Genomic DNA, 16,958 nt, shown 5'->3' on the forward strand with positions numbered 1-16,958 from the left:
AAAAAAAAACTTTTTTGAAGAAAACTATCCTGAATTAGCATACAGTTGTTTTTTAAATGAATGTCCTCTTTTCCATTACGTTGTTCACCATAAGATTCTTAATCTATAGATCTGTAAAGAGCAATTTTGTACTATTGTTGAGCATTTTTATTTCACGAGTATCCTGTATGATTTGTTTTTAGTGGCCTGCCTATCCTTATTCTAAACTTGGTACTTCAAAAGCTATTGGTATGACTATATCCAGCATTTAGAATACTTGGATATTTTCAAAAACTCAAAGTAGGATTCTCTATACAAATGCTTTAAGTTCATCACTTTGTCTGAGAATGCAGGTTGCGTATTGGGGAAATTACTTTAGTGCTTTAGATTGCCAGGGTGAAAGGAGGGGTGCTGGGGTAGACGGTGCAGAGTGTCAGAAAGACCCTTCTTTCTTTATGGCTTTGACTCACAGTCTTGCTGCGTTGCCAGACTGGACTGGGACTCTCTGTATATTCCAGTCTGGCCTGAAGTGTGTGATCATCTCACCCTCTGTCTTAACAGGCTGCTATGGGATCGACTCCCAGAGGCTCTGACACTAGCACGCTTCCATTGGCTTGTCCAGTCTTTTCTGCTGTTGTCATGTATTTCATGTCAACATTGTGGTGTAAGCTTAATACAATGTCAATAGTTTTAAAGAAATTTTAAAATGATAAAGATGCTATACAGTTTTAGAAATACTTAAGCAGGGCTGAAGAGATGGCTCAGGAGGTTAGGAGTATTCATTACTTTGCTGAGATCCTGGGTTTGATTTTGAACCCCACATGGTGGTTCATACCACATGGAACTCCACTTGCAGGGGATCCAATCCCCTCTTCTTACCTCTGGGAACTAAGCACACATGCAGGCAAAACACACAGAAAATAATGACTAAGTCTAAGAGACTAAGAGGTTTTGTTTTGTTTTTGTTTTATTTTTGGTTTTTGAAAACAGGGTTTCTCTGTGTAGCTCTTGCCACCCTGGAACTTGCTCTGAACACCAGACTGGCCTCAAACTCAAAATTCTACCTGCTTCTGCCTCCTGAGTGCTGGGATTAAAGGTGCAGGCCACTACTTACTGCCTGGCTAAGATTTTTTTAAATCAAAAAATTTAAGCAACTTAATGTAGAATTTTTTTTCACATCATCTTCTGTCCTGCCCTACTGTTGTAGTTTGTAATAAGAACTGAGAAAAGAGCAGGCGACTTAAACATTCTAAGCATCCCAAGTGCAGAGTTGGCTGATGTCTGTCCTTTATCTTCTGTTGAGTACCTGCCTTGTGCTAGACACTGAAGGGGCAAGAGTCTTAGAAAACACACTGTTAAAAAAATCCTTTAATATGTAAGTATGTAACAATATGTAAGATAAATATATCATGAATGTCATGGCACAGCGTGCTAAGTTTCAAGGTGAGGCTGGGTGTTAGAAAAATAGTCCTAAGTAGAAGCAGGTGATTTGAAGAGGTAGTGGGAGGATTCCCTGAGAAGTGAAGCCCAATGGAGATGCGGTACGGGAAAGCAGGCCAAGAAGGCGTTAGCTGTATTGTGGGTTACATTGAATGCATTATATCTTTGTGTTAATAAAGCTGAAGTATAGCACTGGTAATGTAGTTCAGTGGTAGAAAGTGCTGAGTAATTACCAGTATCAAATACTTAGATTAGTGAAACTCAGCCAAATTTACCTAGAACTATTTTTTTACTAATGAAACCGCTAAGGATGTACAGTAACCTTATTTTAAAAATTAGAATAAATTCTTAAGATGGTTTTTCTTTTCTTCAATGTCTAGACTTCTGTGGGAAACAGAAGCAATATTCAAACACAACTTCAGAGAGTAATCAAAAGTAATTGAAAGGGAGCCGGGCGGTGGTGGCGCACGCCTTTAATCCCAGCACTCCGGGAGGCAGAGGCAGGAGGATCTCTGTGAGTTCAAGACCAGCCTGGTCTACAGAGCTAGTTCCAGGACAGGCTCCAAAGCTACAGAGAAACCCTGTCTCGAAAAAAAAAAAAAAAAAAAAAATGTAATTGAAAGGCATTAAAATATCACTGTGAAAAGTCATTGTTCTGATATACTAATAGCTTCCTGAGGCCTAGGAAAGCAATAACTTTTTTTTTTTCTTTTGGAAAGCAATAACTGTGTCAGGTTGCTTAATTAATTTTTGAAAATACAGTTCAACTGTTCTGTTACCCCATTTATTTGTGGTTTTCTAGTTGCCTTTTTAACTTCTGGTAATGGAAAGTTTTAAATGCAAATGTTTTTTATGCAGAAGAAATTGTATGGCATATTCTAATATCTCAGTTGTTTTATAACTGCCTTGCTAAATTGGGGTTTAATGAAACAACTCCTAAGACTAATTCTGATCCCTGAAATGATTTAGAAAAGTTACTGTCTGGGCAACAGGATAGAAGCATGACCACACTAATCATATGATGGTAGTTTGAAGAACAACATGAAACGCCTAGAATTCATAAAAACATACACAATCCAATGATATAGGCTTCCAAGTCCTGGAAAAAATTGCTCTGATGACTTTTATTATTTGTTCCCTTTGGTCAAAGGTTACCATAGCTCATACTTATCTTATAGATTAGTTCTGTCATTTGGAACTTTACTTAAAACTATAGTTTATACTGTCTTTTGCATCTGGCCTCCACTGAACATTCTGCTATAATTGTTACAATTTTATTATTATTGCTACTTGAAGCAAAATTTTTCTTTTTAAAAATTGTTGCCTATTATGGATATACCAAATCTTTTATTCCCTACCATTGATGAAAATTGAGTTTTTCCAATATTAGTTTATTAAAAATAGCATTACTGTGACATTCTTTCTTGTGCTTTTTTTTCTTGTTTGGGTTTTGTTGTTGTTGTTTGAGACAGGGTTTCTCTGGCTTTGGAGCCTCTCCTAGAACTAGCTCTTTTTTTTTTTTTTAATTTATTTATTATGTATACAGTGTTCTGGGCACCAGATCTCATTATAGATTGGGTGTGAGCCATCATGTGGTTGCTGGAAATTGAATTCAGGACCTCCTGAACAACAGTCAGTTCTCTTAACCTCTGAGCCATCTCTCCAGCCCCCTAGAACTAGCTCTTGTAGACCAGGCTGGTCTCGAACTTACAGAGATCCGCCTGCCTCTGCCTATCGAGTGCTTGGATTAAAGGCGTGTGCCACCACCGCCCGGCTTACTGTGATATTCTTCTAGCTATCATTTGCTGTGTAATATTCCAATATAATTTTAAGGGTACTCTTTTACCCACTTGTGTGGTGCTGAGACATATATTGATTTACACACTGCAGATTCAGGATCTGTAATATACAAAAATTTCAAAACTCTCACAAGACATCCCAGAGAGAAAACTGGTGATTATAGTGTGAATTCTAATTGTTCTTAATAATTAAAACCCAGAGTCAGATATCAAGGTAAATGCTGAAAGATAAGAGAAGTAAAGGATCTAGCCACTAGAGAGTCTTTTTACTTCTATTAAATCCTCAGACCAAAGTGGGCAAGATTCTGTCTCTATGAATCCTCAGACTGAATAGACTAAGTCCTGTCTCCTCCTGCCTTATAGTCCTCTCTCTAGGCCCAGCCATATCCTTTTCCTGTCTCTACCTCCCTAGTGCTGGGATTAAATCTACCACAGCCGGGCTCTGTTTTTCTTTTAGACTAGGTCAATCTCAAGTAGCCAGGGTGGCCTTGAACTCAACAATCTCTGTCTCCTGAGTGCTGGTATTACAGATGTGTGCCACCACTGCCTAGCCTCTATGTCTAGCTAGTGGCTAACTCTACATTTTGATCTTCAGGTAAGCTTTATTTATTAGATCACAAACAATGTCAGCACAGGTGATTATACAAAGGTGTTAACCTTGCTAAGCAGGACTCTGGGTGGAGCTGCCCTTGTAGTTTCTGCAAGTCTCAAAAGCAGGAGATGAGGGGAACAACCCTTTCTGCATAGCTTTGGAGGTTAAGGATTGTGAGAATACAATTTCAGTCCAGATTTTATCAAAATTTTATAATTTCTATATAACTAGTGTGTATCTTCTAATGCTCACAGTGGTGCACATTGCTAATCCTAGTACTTGTAGGCAAGAACAGGAGAGTCTTTGAGTTTGAGGACAGCCAGGGTTACACAGAGAAACTGTCTTGGAAAAAAACAAACAAAATGCTTCCCTAATTCTGAGAAATCAGTCGTTTTATTTAATAATTTATTTGGAAATAATAACATAATTGATAAAGAAATCCTGGCATACTATGATAAAATCACTGAATTGTATACCTAAAACTGTTTTTGTGGTCTGTTAACTATAAAATTATGGTATGTTTTAAGAAAAAAACAAGTAAATAAACTTTAGTTAGAAGTTCATAGAATAAAACCCTAGGCCTGCCTGCCTGTGAGCTGCTTATGTAGTGAGTCAGTAATTATTTGAGCATTTGCTGGTGCAGAAATTAACTAGCAAACTGTCGTCGTCTGTCCTACTGCTCAGGGTATTGTCAGGGGATGTGAATGTGCATATAGGTGCAGAGGCACATTGCACAGGACTGCAAGGGTGCTGATATGAGCAGAAGAGTATTTGCCATATCAGAGTTTTTCTGTAGGAGTTGTGGAAAAACATGAAGTTCATAGACAGGGATGCGATGAGTTATTTGTGTCTTTGCAAGAAATTTTTGGATGCATTAAATAATTTGAATTCCATGTAAGAGTGGAAAGGTGCACAGGTTAGAGTGTAGCTTTAGCGAAAGGTGATGGAAGTTTGGGACTAGGGAGGAAGAAAGAGGAGGTGTCAAAGTGATCTCTAGACTCCTCCTAGAGTCCAGACTTGAAGATGTAGAAGGAAAAAAGGATTATCTTTGGCTGGGTGTTGGTGTTTCATGCCTTTAATTCCAGCACTGAGGAGGCAGAGATCTTGAGTTTGAGGTCAGCCTGGTTATTAACAGTGAGTTCTAGGATGGTCTAAATTTATTAGCCTTTCTTCCCCGCTTTTTCTTCTTTTTGAAACACTCTGTGATCTAGGCTGTCCTCAAACTTGTTCTTCTCCTGCCACAACCTGTTTAGTGCTGAAATTACAAGTGTAAGCTGCCATAGGACTTTAGGAATATAACAGTATAATTTGTCATAAACAAAGTTGGAAAGATTTCTGGTTTTAGTAATTTGAAATAGACTATTTTTAGTCTTTATGTTATCTTTGTTTGAATGACAACTGTGATTTGTTTGATTTCTTTTCAGTATTTGATTTTCACCAAGCAGCTGATGGTATCCAGGAACAGCAGAGACAAGAACAAGCAGGAAAAAAGTATGCTATGTATATAAATATATATATCTGTTTAATTGTGTAGTTTGAGCACTTCCTTATATAGAAATAAATGTGAGCCAGAGATAAAACAAAATTCGGAATAGATAAGAATATTTTACTTAGGTTTCAGAGAAAATCAGTTAGATTACACAAGTAAACTTGCAGGAAATTGCATAAATAATAAACAGTTATATGTAACTTTCTTCTTTGGAAAGATCTGGCTGAAGACTTACATCTTCCCTCTGTAACTTGAAGCTTGTTTTGGTTTGTTTTTAAGTTTGGGTACCACAAAAAAGGGCATTGGCCCAGTGTATTCCTCCAAAGCCGCTCGGAGTGGACTTCGGATGTGTGATCTTGTTTCTGACTTTGATGGCTTCTCTGAGAGGTAACAACAGACTTGTTTTTTTCAAAATTAAAAAAAAAAAAGCATTTTAAAATGAAGTACAAAATTGAAGCATCAGTATTCAGATTAACTTCATGGAAAAATAACCTAATGGTGATGTAAGAATGATTACCTAAGATAAAGCCATGTTGTTTTTAAGGACTGACATGTGACTTGGTTTTCTTTGAAAGGAAGTGTCCCCAGTATGGTAGTACTGATGTACTACTCACCATGTCCTAGGATTCAGGGACCCCATTATGTCTTCCCAGGTCTCGGTAGATTATTGTGTACACATCTTCAAAACTAGAGGTGCTACAGTGACGTAGTCTCTATGTCTAATCTCCTTTTTAAATTTTTTAAATTTTCTCAAAAAGTATTTTTAGTTTCAGAACTAATTTGCTTTTGAGACCATTTACAAAGCATAGAAATAACTTGTCTTGAACATATTATTTGAAGTATACTTTAAGATAGTTAATGCCATGATGATCTGTTTCTTTCTCAGGTTCAAAGTTCTAGCTAACCAGTACAAATCTATATACCCTACTTTGGAAATAGACATTGAAGGTGAATTACAGAAACTTAAGGTAATGCTTTCTTAGCTCAGTGATGTGCTCTTAAATACTGATTTACCAAACTGACATTTAGGTTTTTTGTGCACTCCAGCTTTGTGTATTAACTTGTGAAAGAATTTGCAAGTCATTCTTGGACATAGCATGTTTGTATAATGTCACACAGTTTGGTCTAAATGGAATGTTGGATGGGAAAAGGAAATGGTATTGAAAATAGCCAGATTGTAGGTCACAGGTGCACCTGCAGGAAACTTAGCTTTTATTCAGAAGACAGTGGAAAGCTATTGGAGAATTTTGAACAGAAGGTAGTTCAGATTTGGATTATGAAGAAGCTATGCATGACTGCTGAAGTGTGGATCTGTAAAGAAAGAGGCAGAGTAAAGTCAGTGTGTTTAGGGTTGGTAAACAGTCAGTTTCTTCAGCATTTATTTCTGATACATAACTTTACTGGCCACATAAGAAGCCCACAAGTGGTAACTGTTAGATCCAGTGGTGCCTGAGTTAGCAGAAGGTTTCAATCATTGGTAAATTTTGCATTGTTTTCTATATGCCTGGTAAAAGTATTAATACTGCTACCAGGACTGAATAAGAATCTACATATCATATGTCATTCTGGAATAGGTCTGTTTATGATTCTGATAATTGAGTGTGGTGGCCTTTGCCTGTAATCCCATCACTTGAGAAGCAGAAACAGGAAGGTCAGAAGTTCAAGTTCATCTTTAGGAACGTACTGAGTTAGAGCCCAGCCTGGGCTACATGAGGTGATTCCTGAGGGGGGAAAAAGAAATGAGAAAAAGAAACAGCAGGCTGGGCGGTAGTGGCGCACCCCTTTAATCCCAGCACTTGGGAGGCAGAAGCAGGCAGGTCTGTGAGTTCGAGGCCAGCCTGGTCTACAAGAGCTAGTTCCAGGACAGGATCCAAAGCTACAGAGAAACCCTGTCTCAAAAAACCAAGACAAAACAAACAAAAATCTATAACGGAAAAGAAACAAACAAGATTTTCACAAGTGACATGTGTTAAACCAGGATTTTACAGAGTCATTTTAGCCACACAGAAAGGACTGAAATATGAATATGTAAGAAATTAAAGACAAGCACCAGGGAGAGACCAGACAGACATTCATTAGTGGATACAATATATTCCTATGGGTTCCTGGTAAATAGCTTCTAGAATTACCATTTCGGGTGTCCATAGTTGAAATAAGGTGTTATTGCAGCTGTACTACGGCCCTCAGGGGAATTCTTGTTTATTTTTACTTGACTTCTAAAGTTAAACATTACTAGCACCTCATGTTAGTATTTGATACTATCAGCTGATGACAAATTATGGTATTGTTGCTGTAATAAGGAGGACAGCACTCTGTTGCTAACATCTGCATGCTTGCCAGTGTCGTTTGTGCCCTCTCCACATTTTGGTGTCACTCTGATTTGAACTTGAAAATTGTTGATTATATAATTATAAATACAGCTTTTCAAATACTTTTTCAAATAAAAATGTCAAAGTGCCATCTAATACAAACAGACAGTTGTTCTTATTCTCTCTGAAAGCCAGCTTATGAAGTGAGTACTTTGCTCTGTTCCCATTGAAGTTGATATAGAACCCTTAAATGTCATAGTGCTTATGTGTGTGTGTTGTTCAGGACCTCACACATGCTAGGTAAGTACTCTGCCACTTGCCACATCCCTAGCTTTTGTACTGCTAATCATTCTTTTCTACGAGACCAGAGCTAATCCAAGTGTTGCACTAGGATGAGCCCCATCACCAGCGCCTTCTGCTTGGGTTTTGTCAGTTTCCACTGTTGAAGGCCAGGTAGTTTCCACTTTGACTGGTGTTACAATGTATTAGTGCACATGGAAACTGGTTTTTGTCTTTGTGTAGGGTTATATGGAAAGGATTAAACCGATGGTGAGAGATGGAGTTTATTTCCTATATGAGGCCCTCCATGGACCACCCAAGAAAATCTTGGTAGAAGGTGCAAACGCAGCATTGTTAGATATTGATTTTGGTAAGTGAGATATGATTCATAGGGAGTTTGACTGAGTCTAAAGTACTTAGATATAAATATTAATGTTAGCATTAAGGAGGTTATAAATAGTGCATTTAGCGATTATATTCAAGAATGAGAGAGCTTGTCATCTTATGGCAAAGTTTTAAAAGGAATAATATTGTGGCAAGCACAGTACAAATTTTACACTTCATTAGAAAAATGGAATCATTTGGATTCTGTGGGCTTGGAGTTCTGCAGATTGTGAATTTCATTAGTTGGTTCATGATTTATTCAACTCCTATTTCTCTGGAACTGTAAAATGATAAAATCAATTTGTAGAGAATCTTTCCCTTTTTAAATCTTTAAAAAATGGAAATTAGTATTATATATTTTAAGATCTAAGCAAACCTATGTATGTTAACTCACTTTGTTCATGAGACTTTCTGGTAGGCTCAACATTTCCTCCATCCTCATGGTTAACCTTATTCAGATGACTGTCTCATTAATCTTGGTGGTTATATCTAAATATACATTCTTACACAGTTAACAGTTCTGGGTGACTTTTTTTTTAATTTTTATGTATTTGTGTGTTTTATTTGCATGAATGTCTGTATACCACATGAATACAGTGCTCTTGAAGGCCAGAAGTCATTGGATCCCCTGGAAATAGAGTTAAAGATGGCTGTGAGCCATCAAGTGGGTGCTGGGAATCAAACCTGGAAGAGCAGCACGTGCTCTAACTACTGAGCCACCCCTTGGGCTTGACATTTCATAAGCTTTGGATACTAACTAATTATTAAAGAGAATGTATTTTCTTTTTTTTATATATACCCCTTTATCCTATAATAATCAATCTGGAAAGAGTGTATAATTATAAGAGTGTATATAAGAGTGAGTAGTTAAGTATAAAGGGGAGAAAAATGCACCCTCATAATTGTTGCTGTAATTTGAAGACTGCTGAATAGAGTTCAAAGGCGAGGGAATGTTGAACACCACAAAATTACCGTTGCTCCAGGGTCCTGCTGCACCCTAAGTGTGTCGACCAGGGAGTGATTTGGAATTAATAGGAATCGATCAAACTATGTAGGTAGGTGTCTGTATCAAATTCTTGCACAGCAGTGAATACATACTATAGAGAGCCAAGTTAGCAAATAGACACACTCTGGGGTTCTCTACAGCTCAAATGCTGCAATTAAAGCTCTGACCATCTGCATTTTAAACTTATTACAGACAAAGAATTAAACCTAAAACATTGAGCCCTTGAGAGAGGGCAATACAGTTATGGTCAAGTCTTCAGATACCTGGAATAAATTCATATGCCTGATTTTAATGTAATTCTGTTTTAGAGTATGTGTGTACATGTGTTCATCTTAGTGTTTTGTTTCTTTTTTCTATTTTCTAGGAACTTACCCTTTTGTAACCTCTTCAAACTGTACTGTTGGAGGTGTCTGTACAGGTTTGGGTATGCCCCCTCAAAACGTTGGAGAAGTATATGGAGTTGTGAAAGCTTATACCACTAGAGTTGGTATTGGTGCCTTTCCCACAGAACAAGACAATGTAAGCCCCTTTCTTAGTAATCCAGTTTTTAAAGTATGGAAAGAAAAATCATATCCACCTTAAGAGACTCCTGCCTCTCTCTTCATTTGCAAGGGTCATTTGATATGTTGGCCTTCTCATTTTCAGTAAAACTATATAACCTTAATTCTTTGGATGATTGACTAGGTTTGTCTGTTTAAATAAACTTTAACGACTTACTTGTTTATGAACTTTCCCTTTGTTGTGAAAATTACAGGAGGAATTTAAAAGGAGAAAAGACGTATTTTTTATTGTTGTTCATGACTTCTGTTTCATGTTTCTAGTCAGTAATAAGACACATTGTGGCAGAAGGGTAGGTGTAGGAAAGCTGGTCACCTCACCTCATGGCATTTGGGAAGCCTCTAACAAGATCCTGCCTTCTAATAGTCCAGCTATGAACTCATGTAGCAAGCCTACCCCCAAATAATGACGTGGAGACTTGTTAATTATGAAAGCCTAGTTTTAGCGTAGGCTTGTCCCACTAGTGATTATAACTTAACTTAACCTGTTATTTGTTTGTTTGTTTGTTTGTTTGTTTATTTATTTATTTATTATGTATACAGTATTCTGTCTGTGTATTCCAGAAGGCCAGAAGAGGGCGCCAGACCTTATTACAGATGGTTGTGAGCCACCATGTAGTTGCTGGGAATTGAACTCAGGACCTTTGGAAGAGCAGGCAATGCTCTCAACCACTGAGCCATCTCTCCAGCCCCAACTTAACCTGTTTTTATTAATCTGTGTTCTGCCATGTGGCTCTTTTCCTCTCCTTCATTCTGTACTGGCTTCTGTGCCTGCCTAAATTGCATTCCTCTCTCTGCCCAGAAGTCCCACTTCAAGTCTCCTGCCTAGCTATTTGCTATTCAGCTCTTTATTAAACCAGTCCAGGTGCATTAGGCAGGTGAAGTAAAATATAGATACATTTTCACACATAGCGTGATCAAATATCTTGCAACACTCATCAATGGATTAATTCTTTGATAACATTAATGTCCCTGTGATCCAGTCAACTCTCAGTATTGCTAACTGCCGAGAACCAAGCCTTCAACACGAGCCCTTTTGTGGGACACATCTAAGATCATAACAATTTGTTCTTATTAGGATCTAATTGTTTTGTTATCTGTTAATCTATATTTGACCTGTTTATAACAGAAAAAATAGTACCTTAAAAATGTAAAAATGAAATCAAAACTGAATATATTCCAAGTAATGTCATCTCCATGGACTCCTGTCTCCAGACTATTTCATGAAATATTTTTATCAAAAGAGATAATTGTTTATTATATAATCTCTAATATAATTCCCTGAATGTACAGCTCTGATATTCTAACTCATAAATTGTGTTATACAGGAAGTTGGAGAATTATTACAAACAAGGGGTAGAGAATTTGGAGTAACTACGGGCAGGAAAAGAAGATGTGGCTGGTTGGACCTTGTTTTACTCAAATATGCTCATATGATCAATGGATTTACTGCGTGAGTGTTCAAGATTTATTTAGGGAATGGTAAACGGTTGATGACCACAAATTTGATTTTCAAGAAGTAATTTGAGAATCCCCTAACAGAAAAGCTTCATTCCTTCACCTCCATGATAAAATCCTAGTTTTAGCAGTGGGATGAGATGTAGAGGAAGTGCACAGGAAGAAACACCCAAGGCCCTAGGAAGAACCATGGTAGTCTGACTTGCATGCGTGTACAGAGGGCCGGGAGATGGGTAGGCAGGTAGGCTTAGATGAGCAGGATGAACACTGCACACAGAACGATGCTGAGTGGGGATGGAGTGTGCACACTTAGTTCCTGACCTGCTGGAATCAGATGTGCAGATGTGTGCACTGTGTTGATGTGACTGGACGTGCTCCCCTTTCTGAGTCTCGGTCTCATCACCTTTAAAATCGGTGATGATATTACTCCCATCATGGGCATTTGAACAAAGAGATGAGATGTAGATATACTGTCCTGCTCACTGAAAATATTCAATAACATTACTAGCATTTTATATATAAGTAAATGTGTTTGTGTCTACATTAATAGGCTGAGCATCTAACAAGCAAAAGGAGGAGGGTTTTCTTTTTAATTTTTTGTTTGTTTGCTTTTAAAAAACAAACAAACAACCCCCAAGATTGTGAATCAAAATCCCAAACCTAGTATTATCTAATTTCCACAGATTTTCCCTAAACTTCCTATTTCCCAGTCAGTTTTTGGGAAACTGGTGTATGACGAAGCTGTCCTTGATGTTTCCTCACTCTGCCAGTTTCTGACCAGCAGGGTGGAGGTGATGCTAACCAGAGTGAAGAACTGGGGATGATAGCATGTGTGGAAATGTACTTACTATCTCATGATTATGTGGAACAGTGTTCTGCTGTGTCCCTTGGGCACAAAATGCATCCTTAACTCTAGGCAGCTTTCCCACAAGCCATCCCTCCTAAGAAAGCTGAGCAAGTGTGAAATCACCAGTGACAATCCGTTGTAATTACTAGAAAGTAACCCTGGTATATTACGAAGACTATATGTCAGTGGAGCGTCCTCATGGATGTGTTGTTTTATGCATGGCATGCTTTCAAGTACAATCCTAACAAGTTTTAAGAACTGCTTTGGAGCTTTGGGCTTTGCATGAATTTTTCCTTTTTCCTGTACCTGTCAGACTGGAGGTCACAAGTTTGCTGTTTCAACAGTGTCTGGTTTTTGTTTTTTTGTTTTTTCAAAATTAGGTTGGCCCTTACCAAGTTGGATATTTTGGATATGTTTACAGAAATCAAAGTTGGCGTTGCTTACAAATTAGATGGGGAAATCATACCTCATTTTCCAGGTACTCTTTTTTTTTTTAAGGCTGTGTCTAACGTTTATAAGATTATTAATATTGTCATCTAACTATACATTATGTATGATATATAATTGTTACTTGTTATAAGATTATATATCTTTCACAGGCTTTTTTATTTTTACCTTACTAATAATGTAGATATATTCACTTAATAACATTTTGTTCAAAACTTGTATTAATTTCAGAGTTGGGTCACAATCATGTACTTTATACTTTAACTCAAAATAAGAAAGCTATTTGGACTGTGCTGCTTTGGGGTTTAATTTTTTTAAACTTAAAATGATTGACATGCACAAGCTAAGTATGACCTACCTGTAGCTTAGCTACTTAGGAGCCTAAGGCAAAAGGCCCACTTTTGAGCCCAGAAGTTTAAAGCTGGTTTGGGCAATATAGCAGGACCCTTCCCTACAGCAGCATCAAAGTGGGTAAGGGAGAATTTTTTTTTTTTTAATCATCTGAATGATTTTCATCGAAGAGTTCTTTCTTCCTTGGGAATAAAAGGGTTAGAAAAAAGGACCCTTGGATCTTGTATTCTTTCTCAATATATGAACTTACTTTATCCTTTAAGCCCTCCAGGTGAAGGAGATGCCTACTTGAGCCAGTATAGTCTCTGAAGCCTGTCTTAATCACTAGGTTTCCTTACTCAGGAATTCAGTAAATGCTTCTAGATTTAGATATGGAAATTGCTGCTTTTTCAGATTAGTTTTTCTTAAACACCAAGGAAGTGCCAGTTGAAGGAATGTTGACAACCTTAATGAAAAACTTGGCAGGTTGGAAAGTTTTATGTCCCTGAGACTAGATATTCTTGGAGAATAATTTCTGTCACTTTTCCAGTTTCTCTTATAGAAAAACAGACATCTGTTAACATTTTAGGATATGGTTACTTAGAAACTGATTACTCAAATATATGTTATGTCCTGGTCGTTAATGCGACCTCAAAACTGTTTTTAAGAGTTAATATAGCTCAAGTAGTATCTGGACTTGAGCCAGATTTCTCCAGAAATACTCCAAGATTGAAATTTTCACCCAAGAAGTGTTATAGAATGTTCTGAGAAACATCACTTGTAATGGCAGCAGTAATACATGTAGTATAGCTGACCACTGTTCGCGTGCCCCATAGCTTCCTTTGAGTATTAGACATTACAGAGAGTCTATTATACTTAGATTCTGTTGCCTTTCTCTGAGTACATGGATTCTTACTTTAGGGACCACTGAATTGGTGAATGGTTATCTTGAACTTGTATCATTGGTTTTATGCTTTGTTAATATTCTTGTGGAAAGTCCCGTGTGTTTCCACAAACCTCTGCTACGTGGTCTCAGTCATTCTGAGACTCTCTGCTCCGAAGAGGGAGGCCTGAATAGTGTACCACACTATCCACCATGTCTGCAGATTCCAGCAGGGCGATATAGAGAAAGTCATTAGATGGAATAATAAAGAAATTGTCTATCCCACGATAGATTTTTTCAGAGGATTGAAGATGTACCAGCCTTCTGTAAAGTTGATGTTGTACACACACATGGTTAATAGTATAGAAATTCAAAATGATCCAGAAACAGAAGAAAGTTTAACACAACTCATTTACCAACCACTGTAACTGAAGTTTTAACTGTGTAATCTTTCTCCACTTAAGTGTATAATCATGTTGCTAAAGAAATGCTGTTTTATAAAATACTACCCTAAAGGGTATGTGTGCTGGTGTTCACCTTGCTAATGGTCTGAAAATTCTAAATTCGGACACATGTGGTTTTGAGGATTTTGATAAGTGTCCTTGAACCTTCTTTTGTCAGAGTCATTTGAAGTGGGCATAGTGGTTCATGCTTATACTTCCTTAACAACTTGGGTAGGCTGAAGGGAGGATTGCCAAGAGTACAAGGCCAGCCTGGACTGAAGCGAAACCATGTCTGAAAAATAAGTCATTTGGCAACAGGCAGTGTGTTCTATAATAAACACATATACTTCTTAACTTTCAGCAAACCAAGAAGTCTTAAATAAAGTGGAAGTTCAGTATAAGACTTTCCCAGGATGGAACACAGACATATCTAATGCAAGGACATTTAAGGAGCTTCCTGTCAATGCACAAAATTATGTTCGGTTTATTGAAGATGAGCTTCAAATACCAGGTATTTATGAGCAGCTGTCTTGTTTTTAGCATTTGGTTTAAGCTGCTTGTCAGAATGGAAATCTTGGATGGACATTAGGAAATAATAGGGTATAAATAGGACATACATCTATTGCTGTATCTCATTACTGTTAATTTGGACTAAGATTTTATTGTCATGGTCACTGAGGGTGAAGGGTGGTAAATACTTTATAGTTAGAACAGAATAATAGGCAGGCTAGTCTGTGCTGGATCCCTTATAGTATGCATTCTTTCTAGAAGAAAAGGAGAGAATTTCTTCTCTTTCTGACTTAGAATACAAGTTTTTCTATTCACCTTTTTGATTACATAATTGAAATACTTAAATTATCTTTGAATGGCAATAATAAATAATTCCTTTGAACACAAAAGTACTCCAGCACAGTATGTACTTCTTCAATTTTAAACCACTTTCTTCAGCAAATCATGTTTTATGTTTATAATATGCTAAAATTATTACATGGGAGAGCTCTATTTAAGGCTTATTTATTATTTTGTGTGTGCCTGTACATAATATATGTGTTCCACATGGGTACAGTGCCCACAGTACCAGAAGGGGCACCATGGGTCCTCATGAACTAGAGCTATGAATGGTTTTAAGTCACCGTGTTGTGCTAAGAATTGAACTAGGGTCCTCTGCAAGAGCAGCATGTACTTTAAGCCACTGAGCCATCTCTCCAGCCCCCCATGGAAGAATTCTCATCTTGACAGAGTACCCCAGAAACCCTTTTCTTTTAATTCTCAGAATCCACATTAATGGATACCTTAAAAGGTTTCTTATATACTAAATTATGTAACATAAGTATATCCATAGTTCTTTGTTTTTGAGATCAAAGATATTCAGCATTTATTATTATTTCTGCCTTTAAGAAATAACAGTAACTTTAAAAAATTTCAAGTCAATCCCTCATAGTACTGGTTAATGACATTGAATCAAAACCTGATGCTTTACTTTTTGAGCCTCTACTTTTTAAATGCAGCATCACTGTTAACTTAAAATGAAGCACAGCTAGGAGTTCAGCTCTTGCTCCTCTCTCTTCATCCCAAGGTTAAATGTCACAGGGGACTTGATTGATGCTCTTCTCCTTGTTTTGTTTTCCAGTTAAGTGGATTGGTGTAGGTAAATCCAGAGAGTCCATGATTCAGCTCTTCTAAGGACTGCCAGCAGTGCACGAGACACTCCTTGAGAGGGAGGGGAAAGATACTTAAAACATTTCTCTATGATCTGCAAATTCAAGAATAAAGACATTGGAATGAGTTTTAAGCCGGCATTGGTTTGCAGTCTCTGACGGATGGCTGTCATGGATAGACTGGCGCCCTCCCATCCAGCTTCTCAGCTGGCATGGCCGCCGCATCTGTTGCTCCTGCTGCTCATGGTGCCACACACAGTTCCTTTCCATGTTTAGTAATTGTATAATCCCTGTTGTTTGAAATCTAGATCTTCCAGTGTAGTTTTTCTTCATTATTGTCATTGTGTTTGAGTTTTTATCCCGACTAGATAGTGAGAACAATTATTGCAGTTTTGCACAAGTATTTTTACATTCTGATCATTCAGTTCTGTCATTGTAATCTTTGCTGTTAGAGAGAAATGACAAGATGGGTTCTGTCACTTTGTAGTGCTATGAATGCTGTGTAAATTGTGGACTGCTTATTTGTTGAGCCCACTGCAAAATTGGGCTTCGGTTTGGGAGGGGGGAGTATGTTCATGGAACCTTTTCATTTGTATAGAGCACAGAACTTAGTTCTCTCTACAGTTATTTAATACAATGAACATTTAATTCAGTGTTCAAAGAGATGTTTCCCTACAATAACAATCTTAATGTTAAAAGATAATTATTAAAAAATCTGTTGTGATATTTGGTGAATACTTTTGTTTGTTTTCAGGTATGAGCTCAATCAAATGTATATCTTTCCTTTTTATTTTTTAAGTATTCTGTTATTTCTAAGAACAGTGGGTTGACTTTCAACATTGTGCCTGCCAGTATATCTACAAAATGAATGACTCATAAGTACCCACATGAACCCTAATTGTCAGCCATAATTTTGATCATGACTTTATCTCCTTTACTGAAAAGACAAAGCGGTGTTATTTGGCAGTTAGGCTTTTCATTGCGCTGTAGATTATCCTCCATGGACTATTAAATGCTTAAATTAGGTCTCACTTGAAATTATTTTATTATAACCATCA

General features: G+C 37.3%; 1 protein-coding gene across 1 annotated transcript in view; it reads left to right on the forward strand.

The window, feature by feature from the left end:
* The window catches only part of Adss (adenylosuccinate synthase), a 32,019-nt gene extending 15,067 nt beyond the window's left edge, over positions 1-16,952 (forward strand). Inside the window, exons 5-13 of the mRNA XM_005348990.2 lie at positions 5,235-5,301; positions 5,579-5,686; positions 6,186-6,267; positions 8,131-8,257; positions 9,642-9,796; positions 11,163-11,287; positions 12,520-12,617; positions 14,604-14,753; positions 15,873-16,952. Of these exons, the coding sequence (XP_005349047.1) occupies positions 5,235-5,301; positions 5,579-5,686; positions 6,186-6,267; positions 8,131-8,257; positions 9,642-9,796; positions 11,163-11,287; positions 12,520-12,617; positions 14,604-14,753; positions 15,873-15,925 (965 nt within the window). The 3' untranslated portion in view covers positions 15,926-16,952. The remainder of the gene's footprint in view (positions 1-5,234; positions 5,302-5,578; positions 5,687-6,185; positions 6,268-8,130; positions 8,258-9,641; positions 9,797-11,162; positions 11,288-12,519; positions 12,618-14,603; positions 14,754-15,872) is intronic.
* Positions 16,953-16,958: the final 6 nt, after the last annotated feature.

Source organism: Microtus ochrogaster, chromosome 6 (assembly GCF_000317375.1).
Source record: "Microtus ochrogaster isolate Prairie Vole_2 chromosome 6, MicOch1.0, whole genome shotgun sequence".
Taxonomy (NCBI): domain Eukaryota; kingdom Metazoa; phylum Chordata; class Mammalia; order Rodentia; family Cricetidae; genus Microtus; species Microtus ochrogaster.